The sequence below is a fragment of the Neophocaena asiaeorientalis genome, unplaced genomic scaffold (genome assembly GCF_003031525.2).
Source record: "Neophocaena asiaeorientalis asiaeorientalis breed wild unplaced genomic scaffold, Neophocaena_asiaeorientalis_V1.1 scaffold121, whole genome shotgun sequence".
NCBI lineage: Eukaryota > Metazoa > Chordata > Mammalia > Artiodactyla > Phocoenidae > Neophocaena > Neophocaena asiaeorientalis.
In genome coordinates, this window is record NW_020172142.1 from 1,872,735 (window position 1) to 1,892,972 (window position 20,238).

The window sequence follows — 20,238 nt, forward strand, 5'->3', positions numbered from 1 at the left end:
TTCTAGGGCCAGGCAGCTGCAGCACTGGGGGGCCGTCGGTAGCAGAGACTCTCAACTGCAGGCTAAAGTTTACGGACATTATTCAGAAGAGAAAAGCCACAGATGTGTCGTTCTCCCAAGCCCCCCAGTATATAAACCCTTGGTCCCCCCAGGGGCTTCTATGTGTCACCTGTGACACTAAGGCCCAGAGTAGCAGTGACAGCATGTGACCCCTGACTCTCCTGGTTACCTGACGTCCAGCCACCGGTGGCCTTCACCACCCTTGGGCTATTAGTCTGTGACTGGAGAAGAAATTGCATTGCATGCTCGGCTGTGTGAGTGGCTGACCCACCACAGAAACGGTTGCTTGGCTCAGGAACTGTGTAGGAAGGTACCTCCACTCCCGTCAGCTCATATCCACTCTCTGGGCCCCACTGAGGCTGCCCTCTCAAGGCCAGAGTTCTGACCAGCAGATTACACAGGGATGGGTACAAGGGTCTTAGCCAGGTGTCAACAGCCAGCCAAGGCTCTGGGACTTTAACAACATGTACTGTGCTACTTCTCAGCCCTCAGTGGTGAAGGGTTGATTGGTTGGTTTTGTTTTTTTGTTTTTCTGATTTGCTTGTAACCAACCACCTCTTTTTAAACATCTTTATTGGAGTATAATTGCTTTACAATAGTGTGTTAGTTTCTGCTGTATAACAAATTGAATCAGTTATACATATACATATGTTCCCATATCTCTTCCCTCTTGCGTCTCCCTCCCTCCCACCCTCCCTATCCCACCCCTCTAGGTGGTCACAAAGCACCGAGCTGATCGCCCTGTGCTATGTGGCTCCTTCCCACTAGCTATCTATTTTACATTTGGTAGTGTATATATGTCCATGCCACTCTCTCACTTCGTCCCAGCTTACCCCTCCCCCTCACTGTGTCCTCAAGTCCAATCTCTACATCTGCATCTTTATTCCTGCCCTGGCCCTAGGTTCTTCAGAACCTTTTTTTTTAGATTCCATATTTATGTGTTAGCATACGGTATTTGTTTTTCTCTTTCTGACTTACTTCACTCTGTATGACAGACTCTAGGTCCATCCATCTCAGTACACATAGTTCAATTTCGTTTCTTTTTATGGCTGAGTAATATTCCATTGTATATATGTGAGGGATCTTCCCGGACCGGGGCACGAACCCGTGTCCCCTGCATCGGCAGGCGGACGGACTCTCAATCACTGCGCCACCAGGGAAGCCCTCCCCATCTATTTGTATCATCTTTAATTTCTTTCATTAGTGTCTTATAATGTACTGCATACAGGTCTTTTTTCTCCTTAGGTAGGTTTATGTCTAGATATTTGATTCTTTTTGTTGCAATGGTAAATGGGAGTGTTTTATTAATTTCACTTTCAGAATTTTCATCATTAGTGTATAGGAATGCCAGAGATTTCTGTGCATTAATTTTGTATCCTGCTACTTTACCAAATTCATTGATTAGCTCTAATAGTTTTCTGGTAGCATCTTTAGGATTCTCCATGTATAGTATCATGTCATCTTCAAACAGTGACAGCTTTTTTCTTCTTTTCCAATTTGGATTCCTTTTATTTCCTTTTCTTCTCTGATGGCTGTGGCTAAAACTTCCACAACTATGTTGAATTATTCAACATAGTGGGCAGAGTGGTGAGGGTGGGCAACCTTGTCTTGTTCCTGATCTTAGTGGAAATGCTTTCAGTTTTTCACCATTGAGGACGATGTTGGCTGTCGGCTTGTCATATATGGCCTTTATTATGCTGAGGAAAATTTCCTCTCTGCCTACTTTCTGCAGGGTTTTTATCATAACTGGGTGTTGAATTTTGTTGAAAGCTTTCTCTGCATCTATTGAGATGATCATATCGTTTATCTCCTTCAATTTGTTAATATGGGGTATCACGTTGATCGATTTGCATATATTGAAGAATCCTTGCATTGCTGGAATAAACCCCACTTGATCATGGTGTACGTTCCTTTTAATGTGTTGTTCAATTCTGTTTGATAGTAGTTTTTTGAGGATATATGCATCTATGTTCATCAGTTATATTGGCCTGTATTTTTCTCTCTTTGTGACATCTTTGTCTGGTTTTTGTATCAGGGTGATGGTGGCCTCGTAGAATGAGTTTGGGAGTGTTCCTCCCTCTGCTATATTTAGGAAGAGTTTGAGAAGGATAGGTGTTATCTCTTCTCTAATTGTTTGACAGAATTCACCTGTGAAGCCATCTGGTCCTGGGCTTTTGTTTCTTGGAAGATTTTTAATCACAGTTTCAATTTCAGTGCTTGTGATTTGTCTGTTCATATTTTCTATTGCTTCCTGATTCAGTCTTGGCAGGTTGTGCATTACTAAGAAGTTGTCTATTTCCTCCATGTTGTCCGTTTTATTGGCATAGAGTTGCTTGTAGTAATGTCTCATGATCTTTTGAATTTCTGCAGTGTCAGTTTGTTACTTCTCCTTTTTCATTTCTAATTTTATTGATTTGAGTCTTCTCCCTTTTTATGTTGATGAGTCTGGCTAATGGTTTATCAACTTTGTTTATCTTCTTAAAGAACCAGCTTTTAGTTTTATTGATCTTTGCTATCGTTTCGTTCATTTCTTTTTCATTTATTTCTGATATGATCTTTATGATTTGTTTCCTTCTCCTAACTTTGGGGTTGTTTTGTTCTTCTTTCAGTAATTGCTTTAGGTTCAAGGTTAGGTTGTTTATTCGAGATGTTTCCTGTTTCTTAAGGTAGGATTGTATTGCTATAAACTTCCTTCTTAGAACTGCTTTTGTTGCATCCCATAGGTTTTGGGTCATCGTGTCTCCATTGTCATTTGTTTCTAGGTATTTTTTGATTTCCTCTTTGATTTCTTCAGTGATCACTTCGTTATTAAATAGTGTATTGTTTAGCCTCCATGTGTCTGTATTTTTTACATATCTTTTCCTGTAATTGATATTTAGTCTCATAGCATTGTGGTCGTAAAAGATACTTGATACAATTTCAATTTTCTTAAATTTGCCAAGGCTTAATTTGTGATCCAACGTAGGATCTATCCTGGAGAACGTTTCATGAGTACTGAGAAAAATTTGTATTCTGTTGTTTTTGGATGGCATTTCCTATGAATATCAATTAAGTCCATCTTGTTTGATGTATCATTTAAAGCTTGTGTTTCCTTATTTATTTTCATTTTGGATGATCTGTCCATTGGTGAAAGTGGGGTGTTAAAGTCCCCTACCATGAATGTGTTACTCTCACTTCCCCCTTTTATGGCTGTTAGTATTTGCCTTATATATTGAGGTGCTCTTATGTTGGGTGCATAAATATTTACAATTGTTATATCTTCTTCTTGGATCGATCCCTTGATCATTATGTAGTGTCCTTCTTTGTCTCTTGTAATAATCTTTATTTTAAAGTCTATTTTGTCTGATATGAGAATTGCTACTCCAGCTTTCTTTTGATTTCCATTTAACTTTAATTCAAACGTTGGTGCATTTAATGTTGTCCCAGAGGTCTCTGAGACTGTCCTCAGTTCTTTTCATTCTTTTTTCTTTATTCTGCTCTGCAGTAGTTATTTCCACTATTTTATCTTACAGGTCACTTATCCGTTCTTCTGCCTCAGTTATTCTGCTATTAATCCCTTCTAGAGTATTTTAAATTTCATTTATTGTATTTTTCATCATTCCTTGTTTCCTCTTTAGTTCTTGTAGGTCCTTGTTAAACGTTTCTTGCATTTTCTCTATTCTATTTCCAGGATTTTGGAATATCTTACTGTGTTTGGGGTCTCCTTTTTGCAGGCTGCAGGTTCGTACTTCGCATTGTTTTCGGTGTCTTTCCCCAGTGGCTACAGTTGGTTCAGTGGGTTCTGTAGGCTTCCTGGTGGAGGGGAGTAGTTCCTGTGTTCTTGTGGATGAGGCTGGATCTTGTATTTCTGGTGGACAGGTCCACGTCTGGTGGTGTGTTTTGGGGTGTCTGTGGCCTTTTTACGATTTTAGGCAGCCTCTCTGCTAACGGGTGGGGTTGTGTTCCTGTCTTGCTAGTTGTTTGGCATAGAAAGAGTCTTTCATCAACATGGCTCAGAATCGAATGGAGAAAAAGTAGAAAAAAAGAAAGAAAGATAGAGGGTAAAATAAAATAAAGTTTGATAAAATAAAATAAAGTTATTATAATAAAAAATAGTTATTAAGAAAAAAATTTTTTAGAAAAGAAAAAAAAAAAAAACGGACGGACAAAACCTTAGGACAAATGGTGAAAGCAAAGTTATACAGACAAAATCTCACACAGAAGCGTACACATACACACTTACATAAAGAGGAAAATGGGAAAAAATAATATATCTTGCTCTCAAACTCCACCTCCCCAGTTTGGGATGATTCATAGTCTATTGAGGTATTCCACAGATGCAGGGTATATCAAGTTGATTGTGGAGATTTAATCCGCTGCATCTGAGGCTGCTGGGAGAAATTTCCATTTCTCTTCCCTGTTCGCACAGCTCCTTGGGTTCAGCTTTGGGCTCGGCTCCGCCTCTGCGTGTAAGTCGCCTGAGGGCGTCTGTTCTTCGCTCAGACAGGGCGGGGTTAAGGGAGCAGCTGATTCGGGGGCCCTGGCACACTGAGGCCGGAGGGGAGGGAGGGGCATGGAGTGCGGGGCGGGCCTGCGGCGGCAGAGGCCGGCGTGACGTTGCACCAGCCTGAGGCGCGCCGTGCGTTCTCCGGGGGAAGTTGTCCCTGGGTCACGGGACCCTGGCAGTGGTGGGCTGCACAGGCTCCCGGGAGGGGCGATGTGGACAGTGACCTGTGCTCGCCCACAGGCTTCTTGGTGGCGGCAGCAGCAGCCTTAGCGTCTCATGCCCGTCTCTGGGGTCTGCGCTGTTAGCCGCGGCTCGCGCCCGTCTCTGGAGCTCCTTTAAGCAGTGCTCTTAATCCCCTCTCCTGGCTCACCAGGAAACAAAGAGGTAAGAAAACGTCTCTTGTCTCTTTGCAAGCTCCAGACTTTTCCCCGGACTCCCTCCCGGGTAGCCGTGGTGCACTAACCCCTTCAGGCTGTGTTCACGCCGCCAGTCCTCTCCCTGCGAACTGACCGAAGCCCGAACCTCGGCTCCCAGACCCGCCCACCCTGGTGGGTGAGCAGAGGAGCCTCTCGGGCCGGTGAGTGCCGGTTGGCACCGATTCTGTGTGGGAATCTCCCCACTTTGCCCTCCACACCCCTGTTACTGAGCTCTCCTCCGCCACCCGCAGTCTCCGCTCACGAAGGGGCTTCCTAGTGTGTGGGAACCTTTCCTCCTTCACAGCTCCCTCCCACTGGTGCAGGTCCTGTGACTATTCTTTTGTCTCTGTTTATCCTTTTTACTTTTGCCCTACCCAGGTACGTGGGGGAATTTCTTGCCTATTGGGAGGTCTGAGGTCTTCTGCCAGCGTTCAGTGGGTGTTCTGTAGGAGCAGTTCCACAAGTAGATGTATTTCGGATGTATCTGTGGGAAGGAAGGTGATCTCGGTGTCTTACGCTTCTGTCATTTTCCTCAACTCCTCTGTGTGGGCCCTTATGTGTAAGCTGGTTCCTGCTTGGATCCTCATCCCCTTTGTGATGTGGGATATGGTGTGAGGTGGTTCCTGCTTGGTACCTCATCCCCTTTGTGATGAGGACCTTTTGGTGTGAGGCGGTTCCTGCTGTGCTCCTCATCCCCTTTGTTATGTGTGCCCTGTGGTGTGAGGTGGTTCCTACTGGGTTCCTCACCTTTTTTTTTTCTTTTCATTTTTTTAAAGTAAAAATTGGATTGGAATACAGTTGATTTACAATGTTGTCTCAGTTTCAGGTATATAGCAATTTGAATCAGTTATATATATTCATATATTCATCCTCTTTTAGATTCTTTTCTGATATAGGCCATTATAGAGTACTAAGTAGCGTTCCCTGTGCTATACAGTAGTTCCTTATTAGTTATCTATTTTATATATAGTAATGTGTATATATCAATCCCAATCTCTCACTTTATCCCTCCCTCGCTCCCCCTTCCTGCCTGGTAAGCATAAGTTTGTTTTCTACATCTGTGACTTTTCATTACCTTTTATTTTATATATTTATTTTTTTTGGGACGCGGGCCTCTCACTGTTGTGGCCTCTCCCGTTGCGGAGCACAGTCTCTGGACGCACAGGCTCAGCGGCCACAGCTCATGGGCTCAGCTGCTCCACAGCATGTGGGATCCTCCCGGACTGGGGCACGAACCCGTGTCCCCTGAATCGGCAGGCGGACTCTCAACCACTGCGCCACCAGGGAAGTCCTCATTACCTTTTATTTTATTTTACATCTTTATAAGTATCATCTTTAATTTCCTTCATTAGTGTCTTATAGTTTTCTGCATACAAGTCTTTTGTCTCCTTAGGTAGACTTATTCGTAGGTATTTTATTCTTTTTGTTGCAGTGGTAAATGGGAGTGTTTCCTTAATTTCACTTTCAGATTTTTCATCATTAGTGTATAGGAATGCCAGTGAGAGTGGGCAACCTTGTTTTGTTCCTTATGTTAGAGGAAATGGTTTCAGTTTTTCACCATTGAGAACGATATTCACTGTGGGTTTGTCATACATGGTCTTTATTATGTTGAGGTAAGTTCCCTCTATGCCTACTTTCTGGAGGGTTTTTATCATAAATGGGTGTTGAATTTTGTCGAAAGCTTTTTGTGCATCTATTGAGATGATCATATCGTTTTTATCCTTCTGTTTGTTAATATGGTGTATCACAGTGATTGATTTGCGTGTATTGAAGAATCCTTGCATTCCTGGGATAAACCCCACTTCATCATGGTGTATGATCCTTTTAATGTGCTGTTGGATTCTGTTTGCTAGTATTTTGCTGAGGATTTTTGCATGTATGTTCATCAGTAATATTGGCCTGTAGTTTTCTTTTTTTGTGACATCTTTGTCTGGTTTTGGTATCAGGGTGATGGTGACCTCGTAGAATGAGTTTGGGAGTGTTCCTCCCTCTGCTGTAGTTTGGAAGAGTTTGAGACGGATAGGTGTTAGCTCTTCTCTAAACGTTTGTTAGAATTCGCCTGTGAGGCCATCTGGTCCTGGGCTTTTGTTTGTTGGAAGATTTTTAATCACAGTTTCAATTTCAGTGCTTGTGATAAGTCTGTTTATATTTTCTATTTCTTCCTGGTCCAGTCTCGGAAGGTTGTGCTTTTCTAAGAATTTGTCCATTTTATTGGCATATTGATGTTTGTAGTGACCTCTCATGATCCTTGGTATTTCTGCCATTTCAGTTGTTACTTCTCCTTTTTCATTTCTAATTCTGTTGATTTGAGACTTCTCCCTTTTTCTTGATGAGACTGGCTAATGGTTTATCAATTTTGTTTACCTTCTCAAGGAACCAGTTTTTGGTTTTATGGATCTTTGCTATTGTTTCCTTCATTTCTTTTTCATTTATTTCTGATCTGATCTTTATGATTTCTTTCCTTCTGCTAACTTTGGGTTTCTTTTTTTATTCTTTCTCGAATTGCTTTAGGTGTAAGATTAGGTTGTTTATTTCCTATTTTTCTTGTTTCTTGAGGTAGGATTGTATTGCTGTAAACTTCCCTTTTAGAACTGCTTTTGCTGCATCCCATGGGTTTTGGGTTGTCTTGTTTTCATTGTCATTTGTTTCTAGGTATTTTTTGATTTCCTCTTTGATTTCTTCAGTGATCACTTCGTTATTAGTGTATTGTTTAGCCTCCATGTGTTTGTATTTTGGACAGTTTTTTTCCTGTAACTGATATCTAGTCTCATAGTGTTGTGGTCAGAAAAGATACTTGATACGACTTCAATTTTCTTTAATTTACCAATTCTTAATTTGTGACCCAAGATATGATCTATCTTGGAGAATGTTCCACGAGCACTTGAGAAGAAAGCATATTCTGTTGTTTTTGGATGGCATGTCCTATAAATATCAGTTAAGTCCATCTTGTTTAATGTATCATTTAAAGCTTGTGTTTCCTTATTTATTTTCATTTTGGGTGATCTGTCCGTTGGTGAAAGTGGAGAGTTAAAATCCCCTACTATTATTGTGTTACTGTGGATTTCCCCTTTTATGGCTGTTAGCATTTACCTTATGTACTGAAGTGCTCCTATGTTGGGTACATAAATATTTACAATTGTTATATCTTCTTCTTGGATTGATCCCTTGATCATTATGTAGTGTCTTTCTCTGTCTCTTGTAACAGTCTTTATTTTAAAGTCTACTTTGTCTGATATGAGTATTGCTACTCCAGCTTTCTTTTGATTTCCATTTGCATGGGATATCTTTTTCCATTCCCTCACTTTCAGTCTGTGTCCCTAGGTATGTGTCCCTAGGTCTGAAGTGGGTCTCTTGTAGACAGCATATATACGGATCTTGTTTTTGTATCCATTCAGCCAGTCTGTGTCTTTTGGTCGGGGCAGTTAATCCATTTACATTTAAGGTCGTTATTGATATGTATGTTCTTATTACCATTTTCTTAACTGTTTTGGGTTTGTTTTTGTAGGTGTTTTCCTTCTCTTGTGTTTCCTGCCTAGATAAGTTCTTTTAGTATTTGTTGTAAAGCTGGTTTGGTGGTGCTGAATTCTCTTAACTTTTGCTTGTCCGCAAAGGTTTTAATTTCTCCGTCAAATCTGAATGAGATCCTTGCTGGGTAGAGTAATTTTGGTTGTAGGTTTTTCCCTTTCATCACTTTAAATATGTCCTGCCACTCCCTTCTAGCTTGCAGAGTTTCTGCTGAAAGATCAGCTGTTAACCTTATGGGGATTCCCTTGTATGTTATTTGTTGCTTTTCCCTTGCAGCTTTTAATATTTTTTCTTTGAATTTAATTTTGTTTAATAAATTTATTTATTTGTTTGTTTGTTTTTATTTTTGGCTGTGTTGGGTCATCGTTGCTGTGTGCGGGCTTTCTCTAGTTGCAGTGAACGGGGGCTACTCTTCGTTGTGGTGCGTAGGCTTCTCATTGTCATGGCTTCTCTTCTTGCGGAACCTGGGCTCTAGGCACGCAGGCTTCAGTAGTTGTGGCACGTGAGCTAAGTAGTTGTGGCTTGCGGGTTCTTGAGCACAGGCTCAGTAGTTGTGGCACACGGGCTTAGTTGCTCTGTGGCATGTGGGATCTTCCCGGGCCAGGACTCGAACCTGTGTCCTTTGCATTGGCAGGCAGATTCTTGACCACTGAGCCACCAGGGAAGCCCCTGAATTTAATTTTTGATACTTTGATTAATATGTGTCTTAGCATGTTTATCCTTGAATTTGTCCTATATGGGGCTCTCTGCGCTTCCTGGACTTGATTGACTCTTTCCTTTCCCTTGTTAGGGAAGTTTTCAACTATAATCTCTTCAACTATTTTCTCAGATCCTTTCTGTTTTTCTTCTTCTTCTGGGACTCCTATAATTCGAATGTTGGTGTGTTTAATGTTGTCCCAGAGGTCTCTGAGACTGTCCTCAAATCTTTTCATTCTTTTTTCTTTATTCTGCTCTGTTGTAGTTTTTTCCACTATTTTATCTTCCAGATCACTTATCCATTCTTCTGCCTCAGTTATTCTACTATTGATTCCTTCTAGAGAATTTTTAATTTCATTTATTCTGTTGTTCATCACTGTTTGTTTGCTCTTTAGTTCTTCTAGGTCGTCGTTAAATGTCTATTTTATTTTCTCCATTCTATTTCCAAGATTTTAGATCACCTTTACTATCATTACTCTGAATTCTTTTTCAGGTAGACTGCCTATTTCCTCTTCATTTGTTTGGTTTGGTGGGTTTTTACCTTGCCCCTTCAACTGCTACCTATTTGTCTGTCTTCTCATTTTGTTTAACTTACGGTGTTTGGGGTCTCCTTTTCGCAGGCTGCAGGTTCGTAGTTCCTGTTGTTTGTGGTGTCTGCCCCCAGTGGGTGAGGTTGGTTCAGTGGCTTGTGTAGGCTTCCTGGTGGGTGGGGCTGGATCTTGTCTTTCTGGTGTCTGGTGATGTGTTTTGGGGTGTCTGTGAACTTAGTATGATTTTAGGCAGCCTCTCTGATAATGGGTGGGTTTGTGTTCCTGTCTTGCTAGTTGATTGGCATGGGGCCTCCAGCCCTGGAGCTTGCTGGCTGTTGGGTGGAGCTGGGTCTTAGGGTTGAGACGGAGTCTCTGGGAGAGCTCTCGCCGATTGATATTACGTGGGGCCAGGAGGTCTCTGGTGGACCAATGTCCTGAACTTGGCTCTCCCATAGCAGAGGCTCAGGCCTGACATCGGGCCGGAGCACCAAGACCCTGTCAGCCACATGGCTCAGTAAGAAAGGGAGAAAAAAAGAAAGAAAAAAAATTATTAAAATAAAAAAAAAATAATAATTTTAAAAAAGGAAGAGACCAACCAAACCAATAAACAAATCCACCCATGATAACAAGTGCTAAAAACTATACTAAGATAAACATAAAAATCAGAAACAAATCAGTCATGGACAGCAGACCCCAAGCCTACAGTTGCTCCCAAAATCTACTGCCTCAATTTTGGGATGATTAGTTGTCTGTTCCACAGGTGCAGGGTACATCAAGTTGATTGTGGGGATTTAATCCGCTGCTCCTGAGGCTGCACAGAGAAATTACCCTTTCTCTTTTTTGTTCGCACAGCTCCTGGGGTTCAGCTTTGGTTTTGGCCCCAAGGGCTGTTCCAAGACAGAACGGGGTTAAAGCAGCGGCTGATTAGAGCTCTCTTGCTCACTCATGCTGGGGGGTGTGGGGTATGGTAGTTATAATTGGAATGTGGGGCAGGCCTGCGGCGGCAGAGGCCAGCGTGGCATTGCAACAGCCTGAGGTGCACCGTGAATTCTCCCAGGGAACTTGTCCCTGGATCACAGGACCCTGGCAGTGGCGGGCTACACAGGCTCCCGGGTGTGTGTGGATAGTGACCTGTGCTCGCACACAGGCTTCTTGGTGGCTGCAGGAGGTGAAATGCTCCTTAGCGTTTCATGCCCGTCTCTGGTGTCCGAGCTGATAGCTGCGGCTCGCGCCCATCTCTGGAGCTCGTTTAGGCAGTGCTCTGCCTTCTGTGGGCAGACAGGGAAGGAATCCCCTCTCCTCGCGCCCCCTGAAACAATGGTCTCTTGCCCCTTAGGCAGCTCCAGACATTTTCCCGGACTCCCTCCCGGCTAGCTGTGGCGCACTAGCCCCCTTCAGGCTGTGTTCACGCAGCCAACCCCAGTCCTCTCCCTGGGATCTGACCTCCGAAGCCCGGAGCCTCAGCCCCCAGCCCCACCCGCCCCGGCGGGTGAGCAGACAGGCCTCTCGGGCTGGTGAGTGCTGGTCGGCACCGATCCTCTGTGCGGGAATCTCTCCGCTTTGCCCTCTGCACCCCTGTTGCTGAGCTCTCCTCCGAGGCTCCGAAGCTTCCCCCCTCCGCCACCTGCAGTCTCCGCCTGCAAAGGGGCTTCCTAGTGTGTGAAAACCTTTCCTCCTTCACAGCTCCCTCCCACTGGTGCAGGTCCCATCCCTATTCTTTTGTCTCTGTTTTTTCTTCTGCCCTACCCAGGTACGTGTGGATTTGCTTGCCTTTTGGGAAGTCTGAGGTCTTTTGCGAGCGTTCAGTAGGTGTTCTGTAGGAGTTGTTCCACGTGTAGATATATTTCTGTTGTATTTGTGAGGAGGAAGGTGATCTCCACGTCTTACTCCTCTGATATCTTGAAGGTCCCCCCTGGTTTTGCTTTTTAAGTTGATCTATCAGGGGGCAATATTTTTTGTAACATGTTATAATGATAAGTTACAGAAAAAAATAAAATTAAAAAATCCAAAATGCAAGACCAACTTCTTAATTACTGGATTCAACAGACATTAAATTACATTTCCAAAGTACATTACATGCACTCATTGGAACTTAACATTTTTAATAACTTGGAATTGTTTTTCACTTCAGCTTTCCTCTGCTCAAATCTGGAAAGCGTGAGGCGCTCACTAATTAGAGGTAACCATAGCTACCAAGTTATCTTTAAAATACATCTAAGATTTCCTTTTTTTTTTTCTTGGTTTTAATTCTACAAAAAGCGTTTCATTTGTCGGTGGTTCTTGTTCTCTTTTCAGTTTCATTGAGTGATTTTCCAAGCTCTGGAGCCTTTTGGCAGTCGTATTCAAGTTCCAACGTTAAGATAAAATAAATCACCCATTCTTAGAATAAACAGTCTGAGGGCCTGAATTATCTGGTTTTAAAATTTCAGCTGACTAGGTGGGTTAACCAGCAGCTTGGCAAAGAGAATCCTGCAGATTTCAACGTGTTTCTCTATGGAGAGAAGCTGGCACCCACAGGAGTGGTTGTTTTAAAAAACTGTCCACTTGAGGGCATTGTCATCTTCTGTAGAGGAGGAATCGATGCCCATTTCTTCAGTTAGCTAAGTTACTGAGTATGAAGAATTTCGCTGATACGCAGATTCCAGTGCTGCAGTGATGACTAGATGTCTCTTTGAGACTGGCTCCTGGGGCAGCTGCCCAGCTGTCTTGCCCCTTAATTCAGCCAGCTCTGCTGCTCTCTCCCAGCCTCTGAATATTACCTGCCATCATTCTTGGAACATTATACTGTGCTTTTGTGAATCTCCCACTGGAGTTCTTGGTTGCTGTACCTGCCATATCAGTATAGTGCCTGACACACAGGTGCGCTTCAATGAGTGTTGTCGGGCTAGTGAAGAGCTTGTGACAGTCCACACGAGGTGATACCAGAGAGCAGTTGAATCCTTTCCAGAATGGAACTTGGAAAAATATCAAACACTTTGAGTCACTCTGGCTACAGTCCAGAGGTGTTAGGGCAGGTAAGGCTTGAACTCTTGCCAATTCTGCCTGCTTCCATGTGCCCAGACCAGCATGTGAGCCATGGAAAGGAAAGGTAGAGAAGTTGTTAGTCTTGGAGCTTGATTAGGTGTAACATCCCACGTGTCACTAATCCCATTTGTGCTGTCTTGGGATTTTCCAAACCAGAAGCCTCTTGGGAGTCACAGTAAAGGATTCAAAATTAAGAGAATAAAATAAGCCACCCAATCTTAGAGAGTAGGCTGATGCTGTGAATGACTGGGTTTTTAAATTTCAGCACATCTTGAGATAATATTTCATCAAGATCCTAGAATTTCAGCGGAAACTACCAGGCCCTGGTGGGCAGAGAGGAGGCAGGGACAGTCCCTGAAGGCTATGAGTGGGGTCTTTCTTGAGCCTAACACAGCTGAGGACCAGAAGTGGGGTCTGGGCCACAGACACCTCCAGGAGATGCCCCTTGGTTCTGGCTCGAGGAGTGAAAAAGGGAATTCCTAATGGCCAGAGAGCATGAACATTCCCTGTTTTTTTCTTTCTTCTCTTTCTTTCATGCCACAGCCCCCAGGCAAACACACAGCTGCTGTGGTAGCAGTCAGTCATGAGCCTGGCCAGGGCCAAAACTCCAGGGAAGGGGAAACTTGCTCTTGGATCAGAGGAGCTGTGATCCCAAGAGGGTGGAGTCAATCCCCATTGCTTTTTTTCTCTCTCTATTCTTCTGCTACTTGGACCTGAACATGGGCCCAAACGTGGCAGTGTGTGGCAGAATAGGGTAGCCAGAGCCCCAAGTTTTTGGGTGGAGGACCAAAAAGGGGAGCCCCAGGGAACTGGAAAGTACTGGGGAGATCGTAGAAAGGGAGTAGCTCAGGAAAGCAACCCCATATAGTCCTTCATGAACTCCAGGGCTCACCCCAAGCCATGCAAGCTTGAATCTGGTCCTAATTAGCATATCGAAGACTTTGAGAACTAAAGTAACACATAGACCAACATCTACTTCCCAGACTGGTCACTGGGTGGTGCCCAACTGATATGGAACCAAACAGCAGTATGCCTTCCTTGAAAACTGAACCGACCACCAGTCTTTCCAATGTCTGTCCCCTTTGGGGCTGCATGTCCTGTTGTATTGGGCCACCTGCGGCCTTTGCTGGATAAAACCCTGGGTTCCTGGGGGCCTCAGCCAGGAGGTACAGAAAAGCTGCTGTGTGATGGCTGGTGTTAGATGATCCCTGGACATCCCTTTGGACTAGTTCTCTCTGCTGATCCCGGCAGAGACCCAATAGAGGGAGTGGCCCACGAAAAGAGAGCTTCTGCTCTGGGTAACTACCAGATCCCCCAGAACATGCCCGGCAATACATCTCTGGAATACGGTGAGACCCAAGGGGTTGTAATCACAGACTCTTTTCTATACTGTCGTGACTCCCAAGTGTGGTCCAGGACCAGATATTACCTGGGGGCTTGCTTAGACCACAGCCCAGAACTGCTTAGGCAGAATGTGCAGTTCATCAAGATTTCCAGGTGACTCATACCCACTCCAGAGTCTGAGAAGTGCTAGAGCGATGGAGGTCACGCTAACCTAGGAGCCATATGCCCACAAGTCTGTGAATTTCTTTAGCTGGGGAACCACGGGCTAGTCACTTTCATCTCTCAGAGTCTGTTTCCTCATTTGTAAAAGGACAATAACCTCTGTGCCACAGGGCCATGGAGAGGTCCAATACATATAAAAGTGCTGACCAGCACTGTCCCATTATTTGTTTAAAGGCCAAGAGCACCCCCAGAGAAACCCTGGTGTGGGATGGAGCTGGTAGATGAGAGCACCCCGTGGGGATGGGCTGATGGAAACCTCCATCTCCAGCTGCCTCTCTGGGATTCACCCAGACAAACGAGTAGCACTATAAGCTGGGCAGGTTATTTTTGCAACAGTGCCCCACTGGGGCCCAGGGCGGCCAGGGCTGGGCCATGGAACTGACACAGAAGGCCCTTTCACTAGCTACCTGGCCTGAAGTAGAGAAGCCAGCTCTATGCCCGACCCTCATTTCTCAAGCCCTTTCTGGGACCATCTACCACAGGGATTCCTCCTTGGGCCGCATACATCAGGAATCCCTCCTTGAATGTTCTGAGGATTAAAGGACCCTTTGCCCTCGGTAGAAACAGGGAATAAGGGGCAGAATGAAATCACTTTAATAGCATAGCAACACTTTAGGAACGGGGAGTGTGGGTCACAGATGAGGGAAACATTTTGTCTTCCACTTGTACATTTGTGCTAAGGTGCATGGTTACATTGGACAACGTTACAGACAGATTTTTCACATTGAACACTTAATAAATAGATACTTTAAATGTCAGACGTCAGAGACAACGAGTTATGAGAGTGATTGTTTTCTTATTCTGCCTCCTCTGAGTCAGGAGTTTGCTTCCTGTTGTGCTGACGAAGGCTGGGTCTTCTAGGAGGTGTATTCATACACCTCGGCACTGCGCCGGCCGAAATCCATCCAGCCGGTGTAGTCCCGGTCACTTATCCTGTGGCTGGGGTCCAGGCTCTGCAGGTTCTTGATTACAGACATTCGGCCAGAAGGAGCTACAAGGGGCAGAGAGGAAGGAAACGGGACCATTATATCTAAGAGCATCACGTGTTCAGTTTGTAAAGGAAAACAATAGAAAAGGCCAGACAATACATAACCCGTACCTTCTGAAAGGTATCAAAGAGGTATCAAGATAGTGGGACTGCTGGGCCAAAATCTAAGCGAGGAGAAGGACCCATGTCTGTTTAACTGGAGACAGGGTAGTCTTTTCTAGTCGTGGGTGTGGTTTGCGATCTGTATGAATTCATTCACTCTCACCTTTCACAGCTGGGACCTGCCTAGGTTTTTCTACTCCTAGGGGTGTTTTCCCTTACATAGCTGGCTCTTAGCAGGTGCTAACCCAGGATTTCCCCAGTACTACCCACTTCTAAAGTTTACACCTTAATATCCCTGAGCCTGCCTGACCCTTTTTTTGTTTTGCGTTATGCGGGCCTCTCACTGTTGCGGCCTCTCCCGTTGCAGAGCACAGGCTCCGGACGCGCAGGCTCAGCGGCCATGGCTCACGGACCCAGCCGCTCCACGGCTCGCGGGATCCTCCCGGACCGGGGCACGAACCCGCGTCCCCTGCATCGGCAGGCGGACTCCCAACCACTGCGCCACCAGGGAAGCCCCCTGACTCCTTTTAAGGTAATGCAGTTACGATATTTTGATGTTAGGATGTTTTTTAAAAAATGGAATCCAGTCCCACTGCTAGATAAATACTGTTTTAAAATTATTAATTTGAAAGCTACCTTCTCTTTTAAAAAAGTGGTATTGAGAAAAAGGCACACCATCGGATTAAAATCTCAGCACCTCAGTAACACTCAAAGAAGGGTGGGCAGAACAAAGAGGTAATTTAATTCAGCCATTTTGACCAAAATGCAATAACTGAACCTGAAATGGGCCCTTAGGGATGGGAGTTAAGTTCTTAGGAACAGGATGAGTCCGGGAATGATTCACGTTGAGTGGATAGGGCCATGATGAGGCATGTGACAGTCCTGGCCTACGGATCACACAGAGTGGTCTCCTGGGTAGAAAATCAGTGTCATGCCTTCTCTTACACAACCTAAGGGCCAAGAAAGGTCCCTCAGGGACCTCGACAGGTAAAGCCCAGGTGGCTTCAAGGGCAGAGGGGTGTAGGATCACTCGATGGTTCCTATTGTATTGGGAGCCACCGTGGTCCCACAGCTAACATTGAGCTCTTCTGTACAAGGCTGCCCTTGCCAACTCCTGCCCACAGGCTGCATCGAGTCAGACCATGGCTTATTCATTGATGACAGTGCAGAAGCAGGTATTCTGTCTTGTTGGATAATCAAATAAAGCTAGCTAAATTAAAAACCAGAAACAACCCTACAGAGCAGGTTATATCCCCACCCTTTCTTCTTCTCCCCTCTCTCTTCCCCCACCCCCCGCTCCATTAATTCCCAGCTTTGGAACTAAGCACTTTGGAACCAAGCGTCACCCCAGCATGTTCCAGCCCCTTTGCAGGTATCCCCAGTCTACGCAGAGGAAAAACAGCCCCTGCTGTTTAATTGTTCAACACCTTTCAGGTGAAATATTAGTCCTTGCATTCAGCCAAACTCTCAGACCCAGTTATCTGTGCGCAGTCACACGGCAATATGCCCCATCCTCCTGCCTGTTGCTGCTGAGGTACACATGGTTCTGTGCATTTACCAGGGTCCTCACTCACTTAGTGGACACAGAGTAGGCACTTACACCTGACTTACACAATTGAAGGGCCGGGCTCCTTGAAATTTTAAATCTTGTAAAATGGACAGTACAGCTGGGAAGCTGAATGGCTTCCAGACGTTCCAGGGAGGGCAGGACTTGAGTAGACTCTCAACCCTGATGCTGCCTAGATGTGCTACCTCATGTAGGTCACTCAGTCTTCCAGAATCCCAGCTTCCACACTGACACAAGGAGGATAATAGACCTTACTGTGCAGGGCTGTTGTGAGGATGAAGAGAGACAATACAGATGTAGCACTGGTCTTTGCTGGACTTGGGGCAGGTGTACACTAACAGAATTGCTTCTCCTCAGATCATGGAAAGCTCTACAGATAGTTTCTAATGATAAACTCTTGAGCACTCCCCAAAGGGTGCGTTTTCTTGTTTGGAATATTTAAGCATAATATATACTATAGTTGAGTAAATATTCACTGTCATCTCAAAATGTGTAAAACAGTCAAAGAAACTCTATAGATGTAGATACTTATTTCTAGTTCATATTTGTCAAATAGAAGAGCATGATTATTTTCTAGTTACTGCTGATCCTGGGTGTTGGCAGCTAAAGTTCCAAGTGACGGGTATTCCCATATGAGTTTGTGTGTCACGGCAGGCTGAAGGCAAAGGGCTGAGAAGAGGCACCAGGAAGGACCTTCCAGCTAAGATTTGTGGTTTAAAGCCACTGGCGGGTGTCAGTTCTAGGGAACTCATCTGGTAATTGGCTTTTTTACCCACAACTGTTTCTGGTGGATCTTTCTTGAAGGTATGAAGGGGCTTCCAGATTATGGTCAATGAAAAGCCTACGATATTTCAGACTGGTCTGGCTGCAATTCAACCCATATCCAAGGACAGATACTAAACTACTTTCAGGCACCCCCCCAAATTTTCAGATGTTCTCTGTCATCTGACTAGTATTTCCACATCTTTCAGTTTAATTAGCAGTAAAGCAAAATAGAAGATGGTAGTTGGGACAGTTTCCCAATGAGAGGATGAAATACAACAAATCATCTTCTATTCTTTCCTTCTGAAATCCCCTGGTAAAAAGGTCCCTTCTCACCTTCATACGGAATTATAGGAGATTCTGGAGAGCCAAACCCTTTATTTTCTCCCCATCTCATCAAGCCATGAGTTAAATTTCAAATCCAGGTCGTGGCACAACAGCAGGTTAAGAGAGCCTCGTGGGAATGGAGCCCACCCCTCCCCCTCCCAGCAGCTGTGGTTTATTGTCCAGCTGTGTTAGTCCAGTTTAAAATACCGCTCCCCAGTCAGTGTGTTCGCCATCAGTATCACTGTGGATAAAGGTGGTAGGAAAAAATCTGCCCCAGTCCAAATCATGATTTCCAGGAATTGTAGAGATGAATGAGCCTCCCTCTGAATCTCAGAAAGACCTGGAAGGGGCCGAGGGGAACCCACCCTCATGCCCTTTTTACAGATGAGATAGCCAGGCCCAGGAAGGGGACAGGGCTGTCCATATGCCACTCAGCTACTGAGCTGCTGAACCACCTTATTCCTGGAGAAAGACTTTGAGGCTGAGAAAAGTGTGGCTTGTTTAGCCCCTGCTGGAGGCAGAAGGGAGAGACAGGGAGGCGACCTGCGTACCTTTCCGAGACTGCTGGATGTACCTGGCCAGCAGCGCGCCCAGGTGCGCTCGGGATTCGTCGTCCACTCTCCGCACGGCCCTCAGCTGCCTCCGCGGGGCTTCGTCCTCCTGCTGCTCCCAGGGGCCCGCGGGGTCCGCGGGAGGCACGGGCTGCGCCAGGACGCCCGCCGCCAGGACAGCCATCAGCATGCACAGGCACAAGCCACCGTTCATGGCTGCGGGGAGCAGAGGGGAGGGGACGTGAACGAAAAGGTGGGGCCTCCGCGGGCTCTCGCGGAGGGTCGGGCCCCCGAGGTACGGAGAAGGGGGCTCAGTCCAAACGCCCGGGGCTCGGGACCCGCCAGGCAGGTGCAAGCACGAGGGAGCCGTGACCCCAACGCGCGCGTCCGGGCTCACCGCGCTCGTGTTTTTTTGGGGAACCACAGCCGGGGCTGGGCAATGGTGCAGGGGACCCTGTCCTCTGCCCTGTTCAGCAGAAGGAATGTCTTCTGTTTTCCTTTAGTTTGAGGAAGTGTTACAGAGTGTCGTCTCTCTTCTCCTAACTGGAAAAGCAAGAGATTAAAGATAAGTGAAAATTATCCTAAAGAGAAGACTCTGTGGGAGAAATGAGACCCTTGAGGAATAGTAGCACCTTCCCAGAGAGCTAAGAAGCTTCCAATAGGGAAATGGTGAAAAACCAAGAAGCACGGTTTAAAATGTGGGAGCAATAAATAAAAGCCACATCTTTCAAGTTTCTTCAAGGTGTACATGGGGACTGGCAATGAGCCACTACGCAAAGCACAGGCAGATTTTTTTTTTTTTTTAAAGAAAGTCAGAAATCTGCGCTCAGTCGTCGGGCTTCAGCCAAGCACCGCTGCATTTTAGATCCGCCGGCAGAGAAAACACGCACGTTCTATTCCTCCAAAGACTTGAATTTCCCTGCAGTATTCAGAAAAGGAATTTAAATCTTAAAACCTCTCGGTAGTTTATTGGAAAAGATTGCAAAGTAGACTGCCCCGATGTGTAACATCTAGCAAAACGCAATTTACATGCTAATCCGAGCCAACAGACAGATACTCCGGTGTTGCCTGCGCGAGAGAAGAACAAAGCCGGCGAGCAGAAGTCCCTAAAGCAGCTCTACCCACCCGCACTGTCCTTTCTGACTACAAGAAATGTCTTTCGAGCTGTCGGAAAGAAGACACAGAAAACAGAAAAATGAAACGGAAGGGGCACAAAAGTGAAGACACCCTTCTTCACTTGGATGAAGGACACTTGGCACCTGGATCCCCCAAAGCGGGGAACTTACCTTCGGAACAGGACACAACCGGCTTCGCGTTCCTGCCAGAGCAGCGGGGGAGCCGAGCCAAGTTCCTGGTAGGCGGGCAGGAGGCTGCCTCTTAAATAGCCCCGCCCGAGCCGTTCGCCAGTCATCTATTTACCCAGCGCTGACGCAGCCGGGTAGCGACACGTGCTCAGAGGGCGGCAACGGGGGCGACAAAAGATTTAGGTGGCTGCCGGGAGAGAGGGGGCAATGGCCCAGCGGAGCCGGGTGAACCTGTCTCAGGCGGGGTGTCCGGCGTCAGCCCTGTCTCTGTCGGGAGAGCTTCCTCCCCAAGCCGGGCCCACCCCCTCTCCCTTGCCCATTCCAGCTCGAAGCT

General features: G+C 45.6%; 1 protein-coding gene across 1 annotated transcript; it reads right to left on the reverse strand.

Moving 5' to 3' along the window:
• Positions 1-14,876: 14,876 nt before the first annotated feature.
• Positions 14,877-19,945, reverse strand: CCK (cholecystokinin). The gene is made up of 3 exons (XM_024754161.1): positions 19,887-19,945; positions 18,601-18,816; positions 14,877-15,294 (listed from the first exon to the last, which is right to left on the reverse strand). The coding sequence occupies exons 2-3, from the start codon at positions 18,812-18,814 to the stop codon at positions 15,161-15,163; spliced, it is 348 nt and encodes a 115-aa protein (XP_024609929.1). The 5' UTR covers positions 18,815-18,816; positions 19,887-19,945; the 3' UTR covers positions 14,877-15,160.
• Positions 19,946-20,238: the final 293 nt, after the last annotated feature.

Coding starts and splice junctions, on each gene's coding strand:
- CCK (XM_024754161.1), bottom strand. CDS start 18,814: ATGAACGGTGGCTTGTGCCTGTGCATGCTGATGGCTGTCCTGGCGGCG. Junction 15,295..18,600: donor CATCCAGCAGTCTCGGAAAG/GTACGCAGGTCG, acceptor TGCCCCTTGTAG/CTCCTTCTGGCCGAATGTCT.